The 22629-nt window shown below is 34.9% G+C and overlaps 1 protein-coding gene across 2 annotated transcripts in view; it reads left to right on the forward strand.

Moving 5' to 3' along the window:
• The window catches only part of LOC108750080 (growth factor receptor-bound protein 14-like), a 324408-nt gene that overhangs the window by 88198 nt on the left and 213581 nt on the right, over nucleotides 1-22629 (forward strand). Inside the window, exons 1-2 of one of the 2 annotated variants that reach the window (XM_018489324.1) lie at nucleotides 3092-3450; nucleotides 9286-9702. The exons of the other annotated variant lie outside the window; for it this stretch is intronic. Of the exons in view, the coding sequence (XP_018344826.1) occupies nucleotides 9639-9702 (64 nt within the window). The 5' untranslated portion in view covers nucleotides 3092-3450; nucleotides 9286-9638. Of the gene's footprint in view, nucleotides 1-3091; nucleotides 3451-9285; nucleotides 9703-22629 lie in introns of those variants that run through there. 2 annotated transcript variants of the gene reach the window in all.

Below are 22629 nucleotides of genomic sequence, written 5' to 3' on the forward strand. Positions count from 1 at the left end.
CACAAGCAATTAAATAATGCAATGCAATATAAATTTGCAATATAAACTTGCAACTTACCCAAATAGAATAACAAGTCACGAAATGTCAAAATGACGTCATTTTTACGTCATTTTGACGTTATCATGACTTGTTGTTCTACTTGGGTATTTACAATCCGTAAACAAGAGTTTAAGCTATAAAAACGTTTAAGCTACAAAGGTATGATAAATTGAGGAAATATGAAAGAGAGTAATTTAGGAACTAAGTTGGACATATTTTTATTCGTTTAAACAACATTTCATTAACTTAAAATATTTCGAATTATATAAAGTATCAAAAATTTTAATTCATCAAATTATTTGATGTCATTGCGGTACTTAATAAATCTAGTGACTTTAGAGAGGACCGAGGGTAGCGACGAATCGTGAGAGAGGAAGTTACGAATCGGAACAGAACGAAGGCGGCGCGCCTTTTTTTCTGAGAAAAAGTCTACCTTATGAGGGGTTGGCGAGAAAATGGGACGGAGACGCGAAGACGATAGACAAGGCCGGATTTAGAGATGCTTTGTTGCCCCTCCCTCGAAAAAGAGTCGAAGTAGAGAGGATAGGCGTCGCAAAGATATGAGATGATATCAAGTGCATGCGACCGATCCCGCTTTATGTGCGCAGTACCTCGCGATAATCGCGATTGGAACTTTCGCGATAATATAGCGGCATCGTGATAGTCTTCCACGAAACGTAGGATATCTCGCGAGTGAATGACGATTGAAACTTCCGCAATAACGTTAATTTAATTTTTATCAAGACGAATTTCTCTTTTCACAAAGTATTAGTGAGAAAGTGACTTATTCAAAAATTATTGTTCATCATTTTTTTTCTCGTTTGAGAAAAACATCGAGAGTGACATTACGTGTAAATTTGTTTTTTTTTTTTTTTAAGATATTTCAGATGACAAATACGAAATAAAATTTCTTAACAAAATGCAGACAAATATTGTATATGCAGCATATTTGAAAAGATGCGAGTGAAATATAATATCGTGAAGTGAATAGAAAGAGCTGCACCATTTTTTATTCAGCATCCGGCAAGTGAGGCATTTTGAAAATTTATTTGTGTTTGTAGCTAAACTAGTATATTTACATTCGTACTAAAAATGCACTAGATACATATTTGAAGTTTGGTGAAAGCGAGAAAGAAAAGTTTTAATGCACAAGTTTAGTCTCCACTGTTAGATATCAAAGGAGCAATAGTAATCCAATCTCTTGAATTAAATAATGTGGTATTTTTGACTTCTATGTGTGTCAAAATGTAAACCAATCCATTTCTGTGGTTAGTTTTAAAATAAACAACAGTGTCTATATTGATGTATGCACTTAGAACACAATAAACTAAATTTGAGTCTTTAATGCATTTTCTTAAGTTAAATCGTTTAACTCTACTGTTTTAGTTAAATTAACGGTATACTGAGTGAGAATAGTGGCGACCTATAGAAAGGATAAAAATAACTCGAATTAGGTACAATTTAACATTATAAATTTAACAGTATAGTGTAGCAACAAAGAACTTATAGTTTAGCTATAGCCTCGATAACACTGAAGTATACATATAATTAATACATTCAAGACTTGATATTATCATAAAACTTAACAAAAAGTATTCTATACTATAATTAAGTTTTCGTACTCTATAGCAAACCAATTGTTCTATAGATTAACGTATCTTTGATCTTTTCGATAAGTTTTCAATTTTAGGTTAATTCGCAATTATAACGATTGATGTTCGTTAAGTCTGTATTAACTACGCATTGAAGATTCAGAATCGTTGTGAAATTAGAATTCAAACAATCAGAACAAAATGCGTCAAAATTCAAATTATCTGATTGATCAAATTCTAATCTCTAATTCGCAATTTCAATTTTCAATGCGTACTGTGACACAGACTTCAGTTAGATCAGTGCTATCCAAGATTTGTAATTCTGGAGGCTTATTAACGGTTCTTAAAGCGAGGTGGAACTTACAAAAGCGAACGGATTCACTAGCAAATTTATAACTTGATCAATACTTGGTGAATTTGAATTCTCAAAAATCTAACCTCAAAAATCGTAAGAAGCCCAGTGGGCACTGTCTTAATGTGTAATCGATAATGAAAAAGACAATAGGTATAATCAGTACAATGAATACCAATGCGATGATACGTTAAATCATTGTTTGCAATTCCAAATCGTGGACAGTGCTGAATTAGGTAATCAAACATATTCAAATCATACAAGAGTTGCGTCATACGATTCTTAAAAGTGACGCGTGTCACAACCTGGGAATTTTCCAGTTTTTGTTTTCGAGAAAAAAAGAAAGTTCATTTCCTTACCAAGCGACACAATCGTGCGTCGCAATTTCACCCTTGGAGACGAAAGGACGAAGGTAGGAGAGAGCTCGCAAGTCGCGCGACGAATGCCAGTGAGGTGATTCCGGGAAGGGGAGATGGTAGCGGGAGCCTCCGTGGCGCGCGTGTGTTTTGTATGTGTGTGTGTGTGTGTGCACAAGCGCGAGCGAGAGAGGGGGAGAGACAGTGCGACAGACAAAGACGGAGAGCGTGGCGTACATATGGCGTACATATGGCGGGACTGCGCGAGCGTGTATAAGTGAGGGAGGCCGTACGCGGCGGGAATCGTCCCTCTTCGTACTCCGTAGTACTACGCGGGACGCTACGCGAGAACGGCACGGTTACGTTTTCCCATCCCGATGCTCCGCGGCTGGGAGTCCCGAGCCAGAGAGTGACGCCGTTGACCGTCCATCGAGTCCGTACGCGTTTCTATAGACGCGCGTCGCGCGACTGATTGTGACGTTTTCCTCCGAGAGAGGCGAACGTTCGTGGAAACGGACCGGACGCGAAAACGCGGGGCTGCATTCCGGCCGTTTGCGAAGTGAACACGGGTGTGCGCGGCGCACTTCGTCACGCGCTTCGCTCGCCTGTGTTTACGTTCGGCGTCCGCGTGCTTGCCGTCTGTCCTTACCTTAACGTTCCGAGAATTGGGAGGGCGGCAGGAGGGTGAGACGCGGTGAAGGAAAATCGTTGGACGGATCCAACTTGCTACGTGGAAAACTGACCGCGATTGGATTTTGGCAGTCTCTGGCGCGAACGAAGAACGCGGAGTTCGCCGGGAGACGGAGACTCGGCTGAAGCAGGCTGAAGTTGCCGCTCGAAGCGTAGGAGCAACGGCGGGCCGGTCTGCCCCGCAGGTCCTCGGCAGCTCGGCAGTTTTCGGCAATAGTCGCCGCAGCGCCGCGTCGCGTTACACCACGGTACGAAAAATCATAAGGGTTAGTTGACCCGGCGCGCCGTCGCGTCACGTTCGTTCTCGTTGACTCGTATTCTTATTTAGCGATTTGCGTCGGAACAAGCACCGCGCGCGCGGCTTGATCGATGCATGTGCGAGCGACGCGAGTGTCACAAATATAATCTCCCGAAAATTCTGTAAGTACGTCACGTCGGAATTACACGCGAGCGCGCGTGGTGTTCGCGTCTGTGAAAACGTGCGCGTGTGTGATTGTGTGAGTGTAAGGCGAATAGCGCAAAGTGCGTGACGGTACGTGCACGGAGCCACGTGTGGCATCGCGTTCTCACGTCGAGGCAAGGTCGGACGCGACCCGAGGCTCTCGGTTGGATGCAGGCGTTGAAGGAGAGGTTAGATCGTCGTTTCCTGGAACGCGACGAACGTGATCAAACGCCTCGGGCGAGATTCGAGACCGAGAGACGTTCGTGCGGCGACCCTGCGCGCGCGACGTGAAGTTTGCCGCGTACGCTCGCTATCTCGCGCCGTTTGAATTCGAAGTACGTGAAGAGAGAGAGAGAGAGAGAGAGAGAGAGGGGGGGGAGACAGGTAGAAACGAACAAACGACGGTTTGTCGCGTTCCTGCGCGATTTAACTCTCGCACTATTCCGCTCGAGTAATCCTAATCCGTTCAATTTCTCGTCGTAAGCGCGTCTACATGCATGCGGTGAGTTCCGGCTGCGTCGTAAACAACGTCGGTGCAATGACCACCGCAGGGAGCCCGTGAGTCTTCTCTTCTACCAACTGCGTAGTATCGCGTAGCAGAGCGTACGATCCCCCGATCCGACATTTCGTTGGGACATCACCAACATTGCGCAATCTTACGAGAACATGACACGGCGTGTCCCTCGCGTCAATCGATTAGGGATTTCCGCGACTTTCGATATCGTGAACGTTTCACTCAGATTTTATCCCGTAATTGGCTATCGATTAACTCGACACGCGCCACTCCGGAATTGAAATGACGCAGACCGTTGAACCGTTGACATTAGAGATCGAGTTCGGAGTTTATTTTACCGCGACTTTGCGATTTTGTTGTCTCTTTTGTTTCCACGCAGTGGGAGGCAGAAAGTCAAATTTTATCTCGATGAGGTAGGATATATCAAGGGTAAGGTGGTCAACTCTTTTTAAGAAAGGGGAAAGAAGGTGGGACATTTAAGAAAATGTAATATTAATTGTCGTCATTAAATTTTAATAGATAAACATTTTTTATAATTGTTGATAATAAAACATATGAACAATATTATATTATATTTGTAAATAATAACATTTAATGTATAACATCACATAAAATCATAAGAAAAAAATTACATCAAGTTACGTCTTACGAGATCATATGTTTTTTTTTTCAATTGTACTTTTCTACTGAACGTATTTCACGAATAATATATCTAGGTTTTTAAGTAAAAAAATTATAAAATTCTTTATACATTAGTTGAAAATAATTTTATATTTATTATTCTTACATTATTATTTCGTACTTAATATTTTCACCTGTTATTTTATTTATTGTTTTCACATTAAAAATGGGGATACTTCTTAATTATGTGTTTAATTTGAGACGAAATTTGGGACTGTTCTTCCTAATTTGGCGTGATTGGCCACCTTAATCTATATATACGGTAACTATATTTTAGAGAAAATAGAGGATAAACTTAAAAATTTTAGACTTTATTTCTAAATATTTTGAAAATAGTTTGTGACTGTCAGATGTCTACACATTAATCTTTGACATTTTCTTGTGAACTTTCTAATCAATTGATTTATTTTGACGTCATTTTGATGTTATTGTAACTTTATTATTCTGTTTAGTCTAATATTGTTCTTGCAATATTAAATTAAAAGTAAATTTATCAATAGTTTCCATAAAAATTTGCTTATTAATGCATTAGACATTGGAATGCTAGTTGAAAAAGAATTTCCCGTAGTATTATTAAAATAAAAAACCAGATAGGAAAAGAAGGCTCTAAACGATCAAGCTGGATCTTGTAGTATTTAAATAATTTGGTGTAAATTTATACATAACACTAATCTTGCAAATTGTGTGTCAAATTTAATTTTCAGTTTTGAAATGCAATCCTAGAACAGAATTATTAATATAATTATAAAAATTAACTGTGTAAATAAATTAACTATATGAAATTGTTCTAAAAAAAGAAAAAAATTAATTTAAAGGATAATTACCTGAAATAAAGGACTGTAGGATGCAATAAAGAGATATGTTTGCATTGCTTAAGATCCCCTAAAATTTTTGAACTTGAAACGAGAGAGAATATATTTGAATGATATATTGAAAAGAGAGAAAGCGAGAAAAGATGCTGAGCGCAAAAAATGCAAGCAACGCGAACAGAATCAAAGTATGGTACACCACAGGTATACCACGCGCATTCAGTTAAAACCGTTATACTCGACGCTAGAAATTGTGCGACGCAGGCGGCCTGCGTATGACGCAGTTATCTTCACTTTTCATAGGTCATACGCAGTGAGTGACCGATTTCCGGGAATGCCTCGTCAATCGTGCGTGTGGTTTTTAGATACACGCTCACACGTGCAAGAATGCGCCCTAATTACCTCCTTTATGTGCTGCGTGTCATGGCGTGGGAGTCGATGATTTCGTGCTGGCTTTAATTCGCACGCGTGCGTTCTCACCCGCATGACATCTCCGCGTATGTTTCGTACGACGTAGCAGTTTTTCGAATTCGCACCCGAAATAATGATGGAAATAATGACGCGCTTAAAGAGCGGTAAGATTATCTACATCTGATTCGTAAAAAAACTCACTTTGACTTCATTTTGATGTTACTGTAACTTTGTTTTTCTGCTTGGGCTAATATTGCCCTTGTGTAAAACTGAATTTGTAGTTTCTATAAAAATTCGCTTATTAGACATTAGAATGTGTGTTAATTAAAAAGAAATTTTTGGTAATATTAAAATAGTACAAATTTATAAAAAAAGATTATTTTGTTAAATGTAGGTATTTAACAAAATAAAATTTCTAGGATATAATTTTTTTAGCTAACAGTTCTTATTAATATAAATTTTATATATCTATGCAAAATTTTTATTAGTAACCAGAAGTTTTACGATTTTAAAAAGAGTATATGTACTTCTTAAAATAGTACGGCTGGTATTTCTTTCGAAAAAAGTTAACATATCAGGATGATATGCTTGAAAAAGCTGTAGCATTCGTGTTCGACTATACAAGGTTTGGTTAACAAGATCTTTTTTCGAAAGTGAGCCACGCGAATTTTAGATCTACGTTTTCTTCAATTTTTTAAATTTCTTAAGCGTAAAAGCACGTGAAAAACAAACAAAAGGTTATAGGTTATTCTTGAAAAAAAAAATTTTATATGAAATATTGGAGAAATCTATGGTATATACAACATATATTGTAGTATTTTTTAAAATACTACAAATATGTTTTCATGTGCTATATTTTTCGAGAATACAGCTATTCGCATTGCTTGCACTTTTCGTTTTGCTCTCATATTTTAAATTCATAATGTCAAATTATACCCAATTTGAGTTATTTTCAATCATTTCTATAAATCTACTTCTACTTGTGTCATTAATTTAACTAAAACAACAAAGTTAAACAATTTAATTTAATTAATTATTTACTAAGTGCATTCGTTAATATGGACGTTGTTTACTTCGAAACTAATCACAGAAATGGATTGATTTATATTTTGACACACAAAAGAAAGATAAATATGTTATTTAACTTTAGAGATTGGATTGCCTTTGCTCTTTTGTGTGTGTGACATCGAACAATGGCAGATCTTCACTTTGTATCTTTTGTTGGAATATATATTTATCTCGTTAAGTGCAAAAATTTTTGAGCATTTCAATGTGAACAAATTGTATTGTTTATGGAAAATCCTTGGCAATGTATTTATCCATATTGTTTATGGAAAGTCTTTTGCAATGTATTTAACATGAATAAATATAATTTTAATTGTTTTCCTTAAACAACATAACATTTAGCTTGATACTTTGAATGCTTTTCATTTGGAGAAACACAAATCAACGTAGATATTATTCTGTCTGTTATTCACAGAATGTCGAGAAAGATAGAACATTTGTGTCGATTTGTGTCACTAAATGGAAAATATCCTTCATGTGTTTTTATTTGACTTTCGTGATAAATCTATAAACTATTAATTTGCTCTCCGTTGACAAAGTGAAATTTTCACCTTCGCTCGCAATCTGAATCTTTGAACTTTAGTACTAGTTTTTATATTATTCTGCAGTGTATAAAAATCGCGCGGAAAGAAATTTATAAATAATAATGGAACAATTCTTTTTTTACTCTAATTCGAAAAAAAATCAGATATTTGTGAAAATTTTTCTTTTTTATTATCTTAAAAGTTGGATTGTATTTTATTTATTTTTTACAGATTGAAATTTATGTACCAGAACTTACAATCAAAAAATTGATTGTGCGTTAAAAAGAAACGCGGCCAACATTGTCAGCGGAGGATTAATAATTCGCAATCTCACGAAGATCGAAGGCGTCGTCATGAAACGCGATTCGTTCGAATCGAGTTGACGAAGCTGGCAAAAACCGTACGTTTATTCAAGCGATTGGAACGAACCCTCGTTCTCGGAACACAGGAGTGTATGAGACGTCTTGAGAAAAAAAGTAGGGAGATAACCAAACACGACAGTACGGGTGGCCTTGTATTTAATTTCGATTGAAGCGAGTTCGTCATTTCGAGCGTCTTTCAACCTCCCTGACAATTTAATAGTTTTTGTTGCTTCGTCAAAATTTTATTCAATGTTTTATATTGATTATTGGATATATATATATATAATTTGATTAGTCTTTAATAATCGCCAGACGACCCTGACCGGTAAGGGATCTATATTGCAAAAGTGATATCAAGAAATTAACATTATCAGTCGAAAGATCATACTTGAAATAGTTATTCTAGATGATCAAATCTTAGGATCCTGTAGATTCTGTGCCCTAATTGGACTGGAATATGTTAGCCATAATTTTAACTTAGATATCAAAATGTCTTGAAAACAACGCATTAAAAAAAAGTGTTTCAAGTAAAAGTTGTAGAGCTTGAAGAAGGCTATCAGATGAGTTACTTAGATTTTGGATCCAGGGCTCACTTTGGGCTCAATAAGAAAAAATCAATCTGAATCTTAATACAAGCAGTTCATCTGATGTTTTCTTATTTCAAACTTTATAGCTTTTATTTGAAACATTTTTTTTTAAATGCATTGTTTTCGAAATTTTTCGATGTCTAAGTTAAAACGGCCAATATATTCCGATTTAAGTCGGGTACAAAATCCATAGAGAATTTCAAGATTTGATCATCTAGAACACCTACTTCAAACGTAATCTTTCGATTGGTAAAGTTAGTTTTTTATATTGTCAGTTTTGTAATATAAATCATTCCAAAATGATTATAAATATCGTACATATATAGTATATATATATAAATTACATATAAATTATATAGTAAATATATATAATTTACATTGAATTATTTAAGCATCAAAAATCCAGCTTTGACCGTCATAAGTCTTTAATTCCTATTTCTTATTGGCTGTGTTCTCATAGGTACGGTCTAATAAGATTCTTATTGTTCACAAAATACAATTACAAAATCAACATTTTCGGTTTCTCGTTACCTTCTCTCGCTGTTACTCGAAAGCCACATGTATCGCACACAGTTTTTCGGGACGGTTTAATTGTTAAAAGAATGAAGTCTCGCGTTATTAGCGATAGGTATCGTTTGCAGATTTGTTTCATCTCTGAAAGATCTATCCTGCTCTCGATTGTGCTTCGACTCCCCTGGATTTAGATTTAACTGTTAGAACGTAAAATCTTTTTAAAATAACATTATCTAATCTATGACTTCGGAGATATATATGAATCAACGCTATTATCTAATCTATCTCAAATATAAGAAAAATCTTGGAACGCCTTCTTATTTCGTCTCTCCAATCTTACGATTTAGATTTCAAATCCATTCGGCATCGGACGTCTGCGCAGTTCGGTCTGAAAATTCCTCGAAAGCCAAGATCGCGGCCTTTGGTTATTGTCAATAAAACGTGAGAATACCGCGAGAATGCCCGTAAGCGTGCTGACGCCCTTCGTGAAACGACGTGGATGACAAAAATTTGTAATATCGCGTCGCACTTGGCACGGTGAAGAACGTTCTTGTTCCGCGGACTCCGTCGTTGATGCGTACCGAACGTGGGGGGTGTTGACCGTGTGAGAACTGTGTGGTGTGCGAATTCTTGTGCGTGAAACGAAAATCGCAACGAGGCGACGTTTTTGCCGCGGAGTATCATCGCCGTCTGGCGCAACATGGATTATCAACGGCTCCTGTCCAACAACAACAACAACAACAACAATTATCCCACGCAACATCGTGAGTATCCAACCATCTCTTGTCCTTACTCGCCACATGGCGTGATAATTTCTGAGTGCCCGTGCGAGCACACCCACCGGTCGTGCGTTATCTGATTGCCTCTCTCGAGAAAGAGAAAGAAAGTAACATTCATTACCGTTGCTATATTCGGATGATTATCGAGGGTCGTGTAAAAAAATACTCGGCGATAAAAAAAAACAAACATTATCGTCATGAGATACGCCACCTTTGAGAGAGTAACTTAATGTTTTATCGTCGTGTTTTCAATCTCAATTAGCGCTGTGCTTCTATTTATCGCACATCTTCTGAGTGGGCGACGCGACCTACGGGAAAAGTATCTCCTACGTGCAAACTGAAATGCGTAGATATGTGATCTTGCTAGACTCACCAACAAACAACGATGCTTGCCGTCCGTGGGCGTCGACAATTGCGAACACCCAGCGAGAAATCGCAACGCTTCGTATCATGCGTCTCTCTCGCTTTATTTTTTACAAGGTGTTTGTATGCGGAGCGTCCCCAGATTTTGATGACATTTATTTTTCCCTTTTGATCTTAATGATATATTGTAGAGGATATTTTTTGCAGAGATTTTTGTTTGTGAATGCTGTGTACCTCTTTATTTCTTTTGAACGTAGAAACGTATGTGCGAGTTATTAGAGGGAAATCTAAATCCACGTAGAGCAACTTTAATTACAATTTTGTTTTTAGTAAACGAAGAAAAATTGATCCTGAAAATTAAAACAGAGGATTATATATATATATATATATAATTGGAAAAAAATTCATTAAGATTGAAATGAATAAATTTAATAAATTTTATATATTATATCATAAAAAAATTCACGCGAATATATAAAGTCAATAATATGGGATTACGTTAATTTTATTGAATGTTTTTATTTTACGTTATTTTGTAATATATTTTTTGATTTTAAAGTCAACAAAATCTGGGGATGCTCATAAATAAAAGGCTTTCGACTTTGTGAGACCTATATATTCGTTTGTAGATTTTCCTTATTACAAATTCGGAGTATCGAGGTACCACTGTAAGAATTGCTGGCACAGGTGGACCACGATGTTTCGAAAAATATTTGCTCAAGAAAATTTTTCGCGATATTTTAGAAAATGGTCAATACATCGATTGCTTTAATAATGTCAGTTTGGCATCTCGTTGAAGAGAAACAGATTTGTTGATTATTTTGTTTAAAGTATGTATCTGCGAGATGAAATTATCATCTAAACTAGAATTAATAGTTCGAAGATTCGAAAATACAAATGGTAATGGATTTGAGTCTTGTTTTAAAGATACAAATGCATTTTTATCGTCATAATCTAAAGTATACATTTACACATATATTTACAATTTAATGCCGTTGATAAATTTAATACTCTTATAAGCGCTTTTATCCATACACGCTTGATATTTCAAAATGATGTGGCATAATTCATTCACCAATCTATTATTCGAATCCCTCTTATTTTTTGAAACTAAAACGAAGATATTTGATCTTTAATTTATTTGATTATTTTTACTTCTACTGTCGATTTGTATCTTTTGTTTTTGCACGATTTTCATAAATAGATTACAACTACATGAATATTAATTATATTTCCGTAAATACATTACACGAATATATTTTCTTAAACGAAAACAGTAATGAAAATAGAACGAGTCGAATAATCATGATTTCGTACCTATGTATAGCTAAGTATAATCATTGTTTTACTAGTATTTTTATAATTTTTGCGTGGGAATTGAATTGACGGGACATTTGTCTGCGACCCCCCGAGATTCTGTTGGCGTCACACGATCAGGATTCTTTTTGCACGCCATATATTTTCAATCGGTTCGGGTAGGACCGTCGCGTGGACCTTGGATTTTGGTTTCGAAAAAGGGTGGAGGGTGAAAGACAGGATAGATGGATCGTTGCGTAAAGAGCTCTTTGTGATATATTCCATGGTGGTCCTTGAGCTGACTTTCGCAACGATGGAATTTCCGATCGTATAGCGTTTAAATATCTATTTAATAATTAAATTAAATAGGAACCCCGATGCGTTTTTATGTTTGCAATATTTTATATTTTTGTCCCCTCAAATTTGAGATATCGTCACGCGAAAGTTTGCAATTATTTAAGTTGAGTCTCCGGCTAGGATTAACTTTCCCGAGGGATTTCAAAGTCGTTCCTCGCATTTGGAACTTTAGGTCTTGTAGATCTTATCATTCAATTCTTAGAGTAACATCTAGTTGTTTCTTTAAATAAACGATTTATGTTATTTCCTTTTGAATCCCTGAATTAGAATTTGCGAAATATACATGTAAAAAATTAATTTTAAAAGTTTTCGTGATTGTTAAAGAGATTGTTAAGTGAAATCATTTAATTATTACTGATGGAAATTATATCTATTATTGTGATATATTTAGAGTTTAGTGGAAAAAATTTTGATATATAAAGCTTATATAAAATTAGCAATTTATGTACGTAAAGATATTTTATAAAGAGAGAAATGTGGAACTTTTCTAGAATTCGCCTTCGTTTCGAATAGAGCGATCTTTCACTTGTTCGTCTCTTACAAATTTTTTCCGACTCTTTATGGTGTTAATTTCAACGAAAGAAAATCACGTCTGCGAATGGTATTTATGAATCTCACCACGAACTGGCTTTCTAGTTCATTAATATGACTAGGAGTAATGCGCGAATCGAAGTTTTCACGTAATACGTCCTTGAGGAACGTGAAACTCGTTTGTCGATGTATAAGACAGAGGGTCGATAAATCGCGATGGAGGACAGAGTGATGAGCGATTGCCCAGCTCCTTGTAAAGTTGTTACTGTTTCATCTGCCAAATCGCATTATTTTGGCCACAAATCGAGGGAGGGAGGCCCACAATATACATATAATGAAATCTATTTTGGCGAATAGTAAGATTTATTTTCCGGCGGGCAGGCTTCGCGGTACTCGAAACGCTCGAAAACGTAATTTGCGCAGAGTCCTCGAGTGAGTCCTCGGTCTCGTGGACCGACTTGTGTCCCGGAAGTCGACAATGCACGGTTCGTAAAACGAGGAAGACTATCATAGCCTGAACGGATCGTTTCTTTTTTTCGGGACGAACAGTGGTCTTGGCGTACGGCCAGTCGTCCTTGTTCGTTGCCAGAAGAGTATCGGTCGACGACTCTGTGTTTTTTTTTAAATGATTGTAAAAGTCCGTCGTATTCTCGGGATTAAATTGACTCTGCCTCGTAAATCCCTTACTCGATTATCAGACTACTACGTGATGCTGATGTAATTTTTGATCGATCGAAATTTCTCTCCTTAAATCTTCATCCTCGAAGGTTCCAAACGGTCAATAATCACTGTCAGTGTCTCGATACGAAGACAGCTGTAGTACTTTCTTATTGTGAAACGCAAAAGTCGAAACGTTGAATGTTGGCAAGGCATTTGTATACTTACGGTTCTTTTTTTTTTTCACTGTCGGGCAATATTAGTGGGATGATGAGTTTAATGAGCAATGCCAGTGGGTCAAACGAACGAAGTAATGAACGATATGAATTGATGCGAGGCACGCACTTACAAAGATCGACGCAGCGATATATGGTACAGAACAAGAGAGAAAGAAGATATTGCAGCCTGCGATCGGTCGGCAATGATATCGAGTTATGGCTCGTGATTACACCTCTCGTACCGGACCATCGTCTTTTATTTATACGAGCCCGCGAGACGCATGGCTAAGTTATAGTACCGGATATCTTTATAATATTCCGCCGCGAAAAAGCAACAGTTCAGTCTTGCGGAACCTAAGTTTGTCTCGCAATCCCGCACTCTTTTCTCGAGATTATCCTTCTCTTCTAGAAATTTAACATACTAGCAATTTGTTTTTCACGAAGAGATTCAATAACAATTAGGGAATTTTTAGAAAAGAATTTCTCGATATTTCTTTATTTATTATTAAACTAGAGTATTTTAATTTTCGGATTTCTGCATTTATATTAAACTGTATTTATCTTTACTAACTATAAACTAATGAATAAAGTAATCTTTATACTATTTATTTTTATAATATTTATAGAGATTTTCAAAAGTTTTCAAATTCCATGATCTCTTTGTATCTTTTGCACTGTAGTTTGTATCTTTGCGGTCAGTATTAAATTCCAATATTATGAAAGAAATCAATGCTGCGAAGAATGAAACATTTTTTTAAAAACTTTCAAAAGTTTCCTTTCTTTTTTGTCTACAGCACATGAGAAATGTTTCGAATACAGATTGCACATTTCATGTCAATCCCGCGTGTTTTTATGTGTAAGGACATTATAGAAAGTGGATTATTCATGGTACGCTAACTTTGTAATACATTGTTGAATAGTATCTCTCGCAAATGATACATTAATGATCAAATTTCTAACGATTCTCGCAATTACGTTGTTCTAGAATGCATCTTTGCGCGAATTGAGCATTGAAAATATTGAATATTGGATAAACATTAAATATTAGGTGCTTGGCTTGCACAATGTTTGTCGCGAATATTTGTTCCTACAATCGGATGTTTTCGTAGCCGTGCAGTTTCTTGCTGTTCCACGTCGACAGAAGAAGGGAACGCTGAAAATTTAACATGGGCCGCGTGCAGAGAACGCGAATCAGGACGGCCGCCAAAACACGTTCGAGCTCGTGGCCTAGTCAGGCTTGGCTTGCCTTGGTTCTTATCGATCTACCTTGCATAGGCCGTCTCCTCTCTTCCGAAATATTTGCTTTGCCGCGATGACGGCGAGATGGACATTGGAGTTTCAGTTCGCCGAGTTCCGAATCTCTCTCGATACGCAGTTCGAGTCTCTCATTTAAACTTGATGTCAATGTAGGTATCCCGGTTTACAGATTATGATCGCGAATATCTAGGCAACTAGAATGCTTTAGTTTACCGTACGATTGTCGTCTACTATCTGCGACATATGGAAATTATTATTGTGCGGAAACATAAAGAAGACGTAAAAAAGAATTATTTTGCAGCAAATATATGACGACAGATATACGATAACGATCGTTTCTCGTGTGTATTGTATTGACATTTTCATTTTTTTCTATGATAATACGTCTTAGTGTCCTCATACATTTTCATGAATCCTTCTATAAAGATAAGAGCGGTTTACATTATCGTTTATCGCGGTATAATGTCACGGCGATCAACAGTCTTGTCTTTTCAACGCACTTATCGGTTCCCCCTTCGATTGTTAAAATCTTTTACAAAATAAACAAAATTCCGCAATGGACAATGAACGAGAATGGACAAGGCACGAGAGACAAGTTTCTCTCCATTATTGCCAGTTATTTTTCTCGTAACTGCGTTTCACGTTCCGGCTTGTGCTTATGGAACGACCCGGTTTCGTCATCGTGACAGGTAGATGCCCGCATACCACGGCTTGCAGCTTATGAACGTGGTTGAGAGAAACGTTATAAGCGGAATGCTGAAGTATCTGAAGCATCTTTGCGATATTCCACGAGGCGTTATTGCCTGCTGTGACTGATAACGATGATTAGGAATCCCCGTTGCACGAACACTTGGGAATATGACAATCGAGACTCAGAGAAAATGTGAAGAGTAAATAATTCTTGCAATTTACATGCTCATAAATAAGTTTTTGCTGACGAAGTTTCAGTTTGGTAAGACTTAAAAGACGTAACAAAAAATGTTTGCTTCGATATTTCCATCAGAAGACAGTTCATCAGGAGACACGTGTTCGAGTGTCTCGTTGCGTTAAGAACACACGCGAGATATTTGAATACGCGTCAGAGCTCAATGTTTGTGCGTCAATGCAAATTCAAATTCTAAAACAGTTTACATATCGAGAAATTTTATCAAGTTTGTAATTGGTGATTTTTGGGAATAATTAAAAACAGTTTGATCAAACGTGTTGTTATTTGATGAAATACATATTACATTAATTTCACTTATTTCATTACTTATAAATGTTTCGGATATCAAGAAGTATCTGAATAAAAGAAATGTACTGTAGAATGTACAATAAGAATACATTGCGCGAGTATAATTAATATTTGCTGTACTTTATGTCCGTTTCTCAAAACTCGAGGTTGCGGTTGCAGATATGGATATGCAACGACCGGCTGATTGTTGCAAGAAGCAACAAAATGACAACAGAATGGGATAATATAGTATGTCAGTAGGTAGAGACACGAGTAGGCCAAGGTTGCGATTGTGAAACTTGCGAACTGCGTCATTATATGCACAAATTACATACAAACGCTTTACACGATTTCTTGGCAAATTTTTAGAATTTTGATGTAATTGATACAGTTCTGGCTCTTCTCCAAAGAGTTTTCCTATGTTTTTTTGTATCCGTTTCACAAAAAGTTAAACGTAAACAACAGCCATGTAAAAATGTGGAATGATTACTTCACGTTTTTATTTTAAAAATAAAAATTTATAACGTTTTTATTTCAATTAGAATCGATGAATTCGTGAACTCGTAACTTGTGAAACAGAATGCTTGAGAAAATATCAGATTATCGACAAAAATTTTTATTCGGAATTTTAGAATACTTTCAACCGTTCGAAAAATTGTTGGAACTTTTGCATTTTTTTTATTTTATCGGTTTGAGTGTTAAAAATAATTACTTGTACTTGTAAAAAGATTTATCTATTTCAGATATTTGCAACATTTTTTTTATTTTATTAAATATTAATGACTATTAGAGTACAACAAAATATTTAGGATAGAACTGGAAATACATATATTAGACGAAAATGAAAAATTTTCTTATGCTAATTTTACGATGATTTTTATACGTGCGTATTAGGAAAAGAATAGTTTTTTCTTATAAAAAGAGCGAAATACTTTCACTTTTAATAATAGTTTTTATTGTTTAGTAATTATTGTTTATGTTAAAAACGAGAATTTATTCTATATAAATTTATTATTGTGTCGTCAAGAATTAGAACAGATCGAAAAACACAATAAATAAAAAGAAAAGAAAGAAATATTTTAATAGTTACTATTTTATTTTTATAAAAAAATTTGTCATTAGATTAGTAGCAGATATTATTCATTTGTGTTATCCGGAAATGTCGCATAGAGCAGCTGCAATGGCGGTGCTCGACATTATGCGCTTTGCGCATTTATGTACCGCATACCGAGCGATTGCGGGTTAATTAATTGCCGCAATAAACGGTCAACGTAGCACGCTAATTCGAGAGCATGCCCTCGGTGTTATCTTCCACTGATTGGGCTTACTCTCAGCGTTTTCGAATCCCACAACAGAGATTCCTTTTGCGATTGTGCGTTCGCAAAATATATGATATGAAATTATTTTTTAATATTATTTCTTTGACTATTAAATTGCACTCATTGAAATTACAATTTGACTGTTAGTATGGTTTTGAAAATAAACATTTCTAAAATTATAACTTCACATAAATATCAGAAATATATATAATGTCATAATGAAACCATACATTTCGTGAGTGATCTCCATGTCCAAATTCATTATTAGAATGCCAATGTTTCATGAACATTGCAGTTTATTTTATCAAGGCAAAAAGCAGCTTGATACTGAGCTGCTTTTCCGAGGAAGGAATTCCCTTGAATGGTGATCAGGAGAGGCAAGGATCGATCAATTTTCGATGACCTCGAGAATGATCTTCTATATTTTACTTATATTATAACTATTATTAATTCTGTTCAGATTATTGGGATATTTTTATATCTCTATAGCCTCTCTGTATTTTCTTCGAAAGTATGATGTAGTTATTATTGTAGCCATTATTACATCATACTATGTTACGCCAAATACTGTTTTATTAAACAGTATTTGGCGTCTTGTCTCAATGTTGTGTTCTAATAATACTGACTGTGCGACGTGTTTTAATCTGATAAAACGTTGATGTTTTTTCATCCGCAGATTAACCATTCACTCGGTCATTCTAATATATATTTTTTCCGCAAGAGCAAGCACATTTTATACATCCTTGTGAAACCGAGTGAACAGTTTTTAGTCTTTAAAATTTCTTAAAATTTGTTCTATATTTCAAGTGATTTAAAGATAGTTCGGATGTTGTGCTTATTTAGTATCCTATCTATCTGATCGTAACACACAAGCATGTATCTGTAGAATGTAATCGAATTTTTTCGATTTTTTTAATATGAAATTGAGTTATAATTCGGATTTTTCTACGGATTTTTTTTACAAAGTGTAGAAGTTTTTGTGCTAGAAAGCAGGATAGGTTATATATATAGAGCTCTAAATGTTTCAGAGTAGCGGACAGAAGTCTGCTATGTTTGCCTTTAAAGAATTTCTAAATGCTTATTGCATGATAAACTATTAAGTCAGAAATAGCGGTCGAAACAGCCAATAAAAAAGTTGTTGATATTCGGCTTGAGTTACTCTGGTATATCTAGAGCTCTAATGTTCGAAAGTTTACAGCACTGACAATTAATCTGAGAGAAATATTATAGGTTTGTGTATTTTAGACAGACCATTAAGCATATTTCTCTCAGTCCTTTTTGAAAACTTATTTGATTCTTATGAATAGATCTCACATAAAGTATGCAGTCTTGAATTTCATGACTTAGAATAAATTCTTGCAGCATGTTGGTGAGGAGGATCTAAATAAAAGAAATGCTAGTACCTTAAAAAAAGTTTACATTAAATATGTCTCGCGAACCCGCTAGATTTCTTACATCATATCAGGTGTTGGAGATATTTATACATTCCGGTTGTTAAGAGAGCTGGCGATGATAATACTGGATTGAATATTAGTGATTTGGACGAAGGAACGGGCAGAAAGATTAAGAACAAGGATAATTAAAAAATTAAGAACTGAAAAAAGAACCGAAAAATCATAAAATTTTACCAATTCCGTTACGGTTTTGGTATTATAAACTTCACAAAATTTGAGTACGATTTCGGTTTTGGTCTACTAAAAAAAAAAGGGGTTCCAAAACAGTTTTCGGTTCCGATTTCGGTTTGGTTCGAGTCTCTGATTTGAGGTGTGTGTGGATTTTAGTGTCCTTACTGGGAATACTACTTCTTTTCACTAGAATCTTTTTTTTATGTAGTCTGATGTGTTCATGACTACTGCTGTATCGCCTTTATCGATTGAAAGCACGATGATATTTGTATCCTTACTCAGTTCTTACTATTAGAGGGAAAATCGCTCTTGTCTAGTGATATTGGAATGAGGAAGACTTGACTTTGGAAAGGATGTTAGTAGTTACCTGTCTGCGGATGCTATTCGCTTGCTGTGATGGAAATCGATATTAATTAAATCCCTTAGATTTGAAGGTTTAAACCTCTTAAAAAGATAGGATAAATTTTGAGAAATCCTAAAGACCAAAGACCCTCTCAATTCCACAAAAGTATATGAAATATTTTGCTGTTGCGAACAAGTTTACATTGGAAAGGCGACGGGAGAATGATTAATCTACGGATGAAAGAACATCAACGTAACGTCAGATTAAAACATATCACATAGTTAGCATTATCAGAACATAACATTGAGAAAGGAAACTAAATACTGTTTAATAAAACAATTCCGCCACCACTATTATTATACTTTCCAAGAAAAAATACAGAGAGGCTATAGAGATACAAAAACATCCCAATAATCTAAAGAAAGTTAATGACATATAATATATGTAGAATAAAGATCGTTCTCCCCGTTGTCGAAGATACGTTCTTTTCCCTGCTACTTTCATTCCGCTTTCCCCCCTCTCCCCCTTCTATTTTTAAACAGCGTAGATATATATATAAGGGGGAATCCCTCGGAGGAGCAGCTCAGACTGATCTTTGCCCTCATGAAGTGAACTGCAATGTTTATTTAACATTGGCATTTTAATAATGGATTTGGACACAATTCGCAAAGCGCATAGTTTTTGTATAAAAAATTCTCGTGGAAGCCTCAAAAGTAATAAAAGCTTATTTAGATCAAACAAATAAATTTGTTTGAAAAATTTAATTGTACAATATTAATAGGAATTAATTAGTGACATTTTACGAGAGATTCGGCTTCTGTGTATTTATTTATTTGAAAACGTTGATTCGTTAAAAGTCGAGAGTCTTTAAAATGGAAGTGCAGACGTAGTTGTAATACGAGTGAGAATGCATTAGTGATTTTCCACCATTATCAGCGATAATTTAGGCATCTCGAAATAGTCTGCAGGCATTTAACATTTCTTATCATCTCGTGATAATACAGTGAAACGTCATCGGGATTTTGAACAGTCTTAGCGAAATTCATAATTTGCAATTACAGTCGATTTTCCTCCGGTTTGTACAAAACGATGTCCGATAAACTTCTGGCTTCGTATTAATAATTTGATGATAAAATTATTCCATTTAAAACTTCATAAAATCATTTCATGGAATATTCTGCATATTTTCTCATAATTTATTTATAGTTTGTTTACTTGTATTGAAATAGTTTATTTATTAATTTCTTAAAATATAAATTACTTTATGATTAAAATGTTAATTTACGAAAAAAATTAAGAAAAAATCTTATTAATCAAATGGAACAAGCGCGAGAAATTTTTGAGTTCCAGTCTTACAAGATTTCACGTGATATCGCTTAGTTTATAGATTTGTTGTTACTTCTTCCTTCGTCTTGTTGTATCTATTATTGATTTTCGTGGAAATCGTTAATTCGCGGCGAATTCGATGGACGTGTCGAGTATCGACGCTGACACATACAGTGAGTGCAAAAAGTATTCGTGCAGAGAAAATATTTTTTTAAAAACTTATTTTTAAAAAGTAAATATTATTCAGCGAGAAATGAGTCATTAAATTATTATCGAATCGATACGATGATTTCAACACCAATTCGACGTTTAATTGACGTTCATTTCTTGCTACGTAATTAACAATTTATTCATAAAGAATAAAATAGACTGTATGCTTCTTAAAATTATACATATCAAAAAAATGTGTATTAATTATAGAAAATGTATTATCTGAAAAATAAGCGAAAATAAAAAATTCTATTGTTTGGATGCTCAAAAAGTATTCGTATAGTCGAGAATTTAGCTTCTAAAATCAGTAATACATGCGAAGCTCGTTTGTTTATGTTAGAACAGAATATGTTCTTTGTATAAAAAAATTTCCTTGTACGAATACTTTTTGCTCTCACTGTATGTATATTATACACGTGGATTCTTGTTGCTGTTGCGTCGTCACGATGCAGTCCGGATATAGGACAGAAGAATTATTAAGGCGCTATTCAAGGTATCTTCGTGACATGGTGGCGATGACTTATTCGCATTTGAGCTAACCGGAGAAAGTCCTTCGATTGGATTGCAAACGTGTATTCAACGAACGATTGGAAAAAGGCAAAAATAAATTTGTAAAGTAAAGATTCTACGAAATATTATGAAGAAAAATTATGAGAAAAAGTATTAATCGACGGTCTTCGAATTAATCTCTAATTTTAAATGAATATATTGTTAATTATAAAATCATTTATATTTTAATAAATATTATGAAATACAAAATTTATAATTTTTATAATATTTTTTTCCACTTATGTATGTTTCATGCTACAAATTAATACGATTGGAAACGAGACCGTCTATATAAATATTAAAACTTTAAATACGGAATGCAAGAGATCCGGGTTCGACTCCCGGCCGAGGCAATATTTTTCGCAATAAGTTTATTACAGTTTTTTAAGATTTGGGAGAATTTGGGGGGATTATTTGTTTCAGATTGATTGTGTGAATCCGATAATTTCATCTGCTCTCAATTTATTTCTGAAATATTAATTCAATTTAATTGAATGTATATTAGATAGTAGTTCAACATCTTAACACTCGACCGAAAAGGCGCTTTGTATTTAAAGTCTTAATATTCATATAGACGGTCTTGTTTCCAATCATATTGTTTAGAATACGCTCGCCTATACATGCGTAACTCACTATATATATCGGTTATTGCGAAGAGTGTTGCTAAGGTCTCGGTAGTCTAAAGGCTCAGGACGCTCACACGGAATGTAAGAGATCCGGGTTCGACTCCCGGCCGAGGCAATATTTTTCGCAATAAGTTTATTACAGTTTTTTAAGATTTGGGAGAATTTGGGGGGATTATTTGTTTCAGATTGATTGTGTGAATCCGATAATTTCATCGGCTCTCAATTTATTTCTGAAATATTAATTCAATTTAATTGAATGTATATTAGATAATAGTTCAACATCTTAACACTTGGACCGGGAAGGCGCTTTGTATTTAAAGCTACAAATTAAATTAATTTCTAGTAGAAAGTTTTATAAAAAATTACAATGATATATAAATATCCAAATTATTCATTTGTTCTTACGCATCAAGTACACTATATTTTTGTTTGATCATACATCGATTTTTACTTACAGTTATCGCTTTTGTTATAAGAATTAATAAAATTAATTATTTAAATATACTTTATTTGTTAAAAATATTTTTATTGAAACAATATTTTTAATGAAACTTCTATTTATTTATTTATAAAAATATTCCTTTTGCTTTATCTACAAATATAAAATTTTAATATAATACAAGAGTTAATGATATCCAAATGGAATTTATTTATATATAACAATTTAAAATCTTTTTTCGTAACTTTAATCAATTTATGTAAATTCGTATGATAACGTGGATCCTAAATAGTAGAGTGAATCAGGAGTAGGATCGATTTATCTCAATAACGTATCGGTATTTCCTGCTTGAAATCGCTCGACCGCCCAACGGTTTATATTAGAAATTTGACCCGCATGGCCTGTAAAGGTGTCTGCTGCGTACGGCAATTCGTCGGATTAGCGATAACGACGACTCTTGTACGACTCTACTACTACAACTCGTATTTGATATATCATAGTCATTCTAAAGAAAAAGAGAGAGAAGACGGCGCGGCGATGAAGCAATTGCGCGCGACCTCCGCGAGGTGTAAATATCCGCGTT

The sequence above is a fragment of the Trachymyrmex septentrionalis genome, unplaced genomic scaffold, assembly GCF_001594115.1.
Source record: "Trachymyrmex septentrionalis isolate Tsep2-gDNA-1 unplaced genomic scaffold, Tsep1.0 scaffold11, whole genome shotgun sequence".
Lineage (NCBI taxonomy): Eukaryota > Metazoa > Arthropoda > Insecta > Hymenoptera > Formicidae > Trachymyrmex > Trachymyrmex septentrionalis.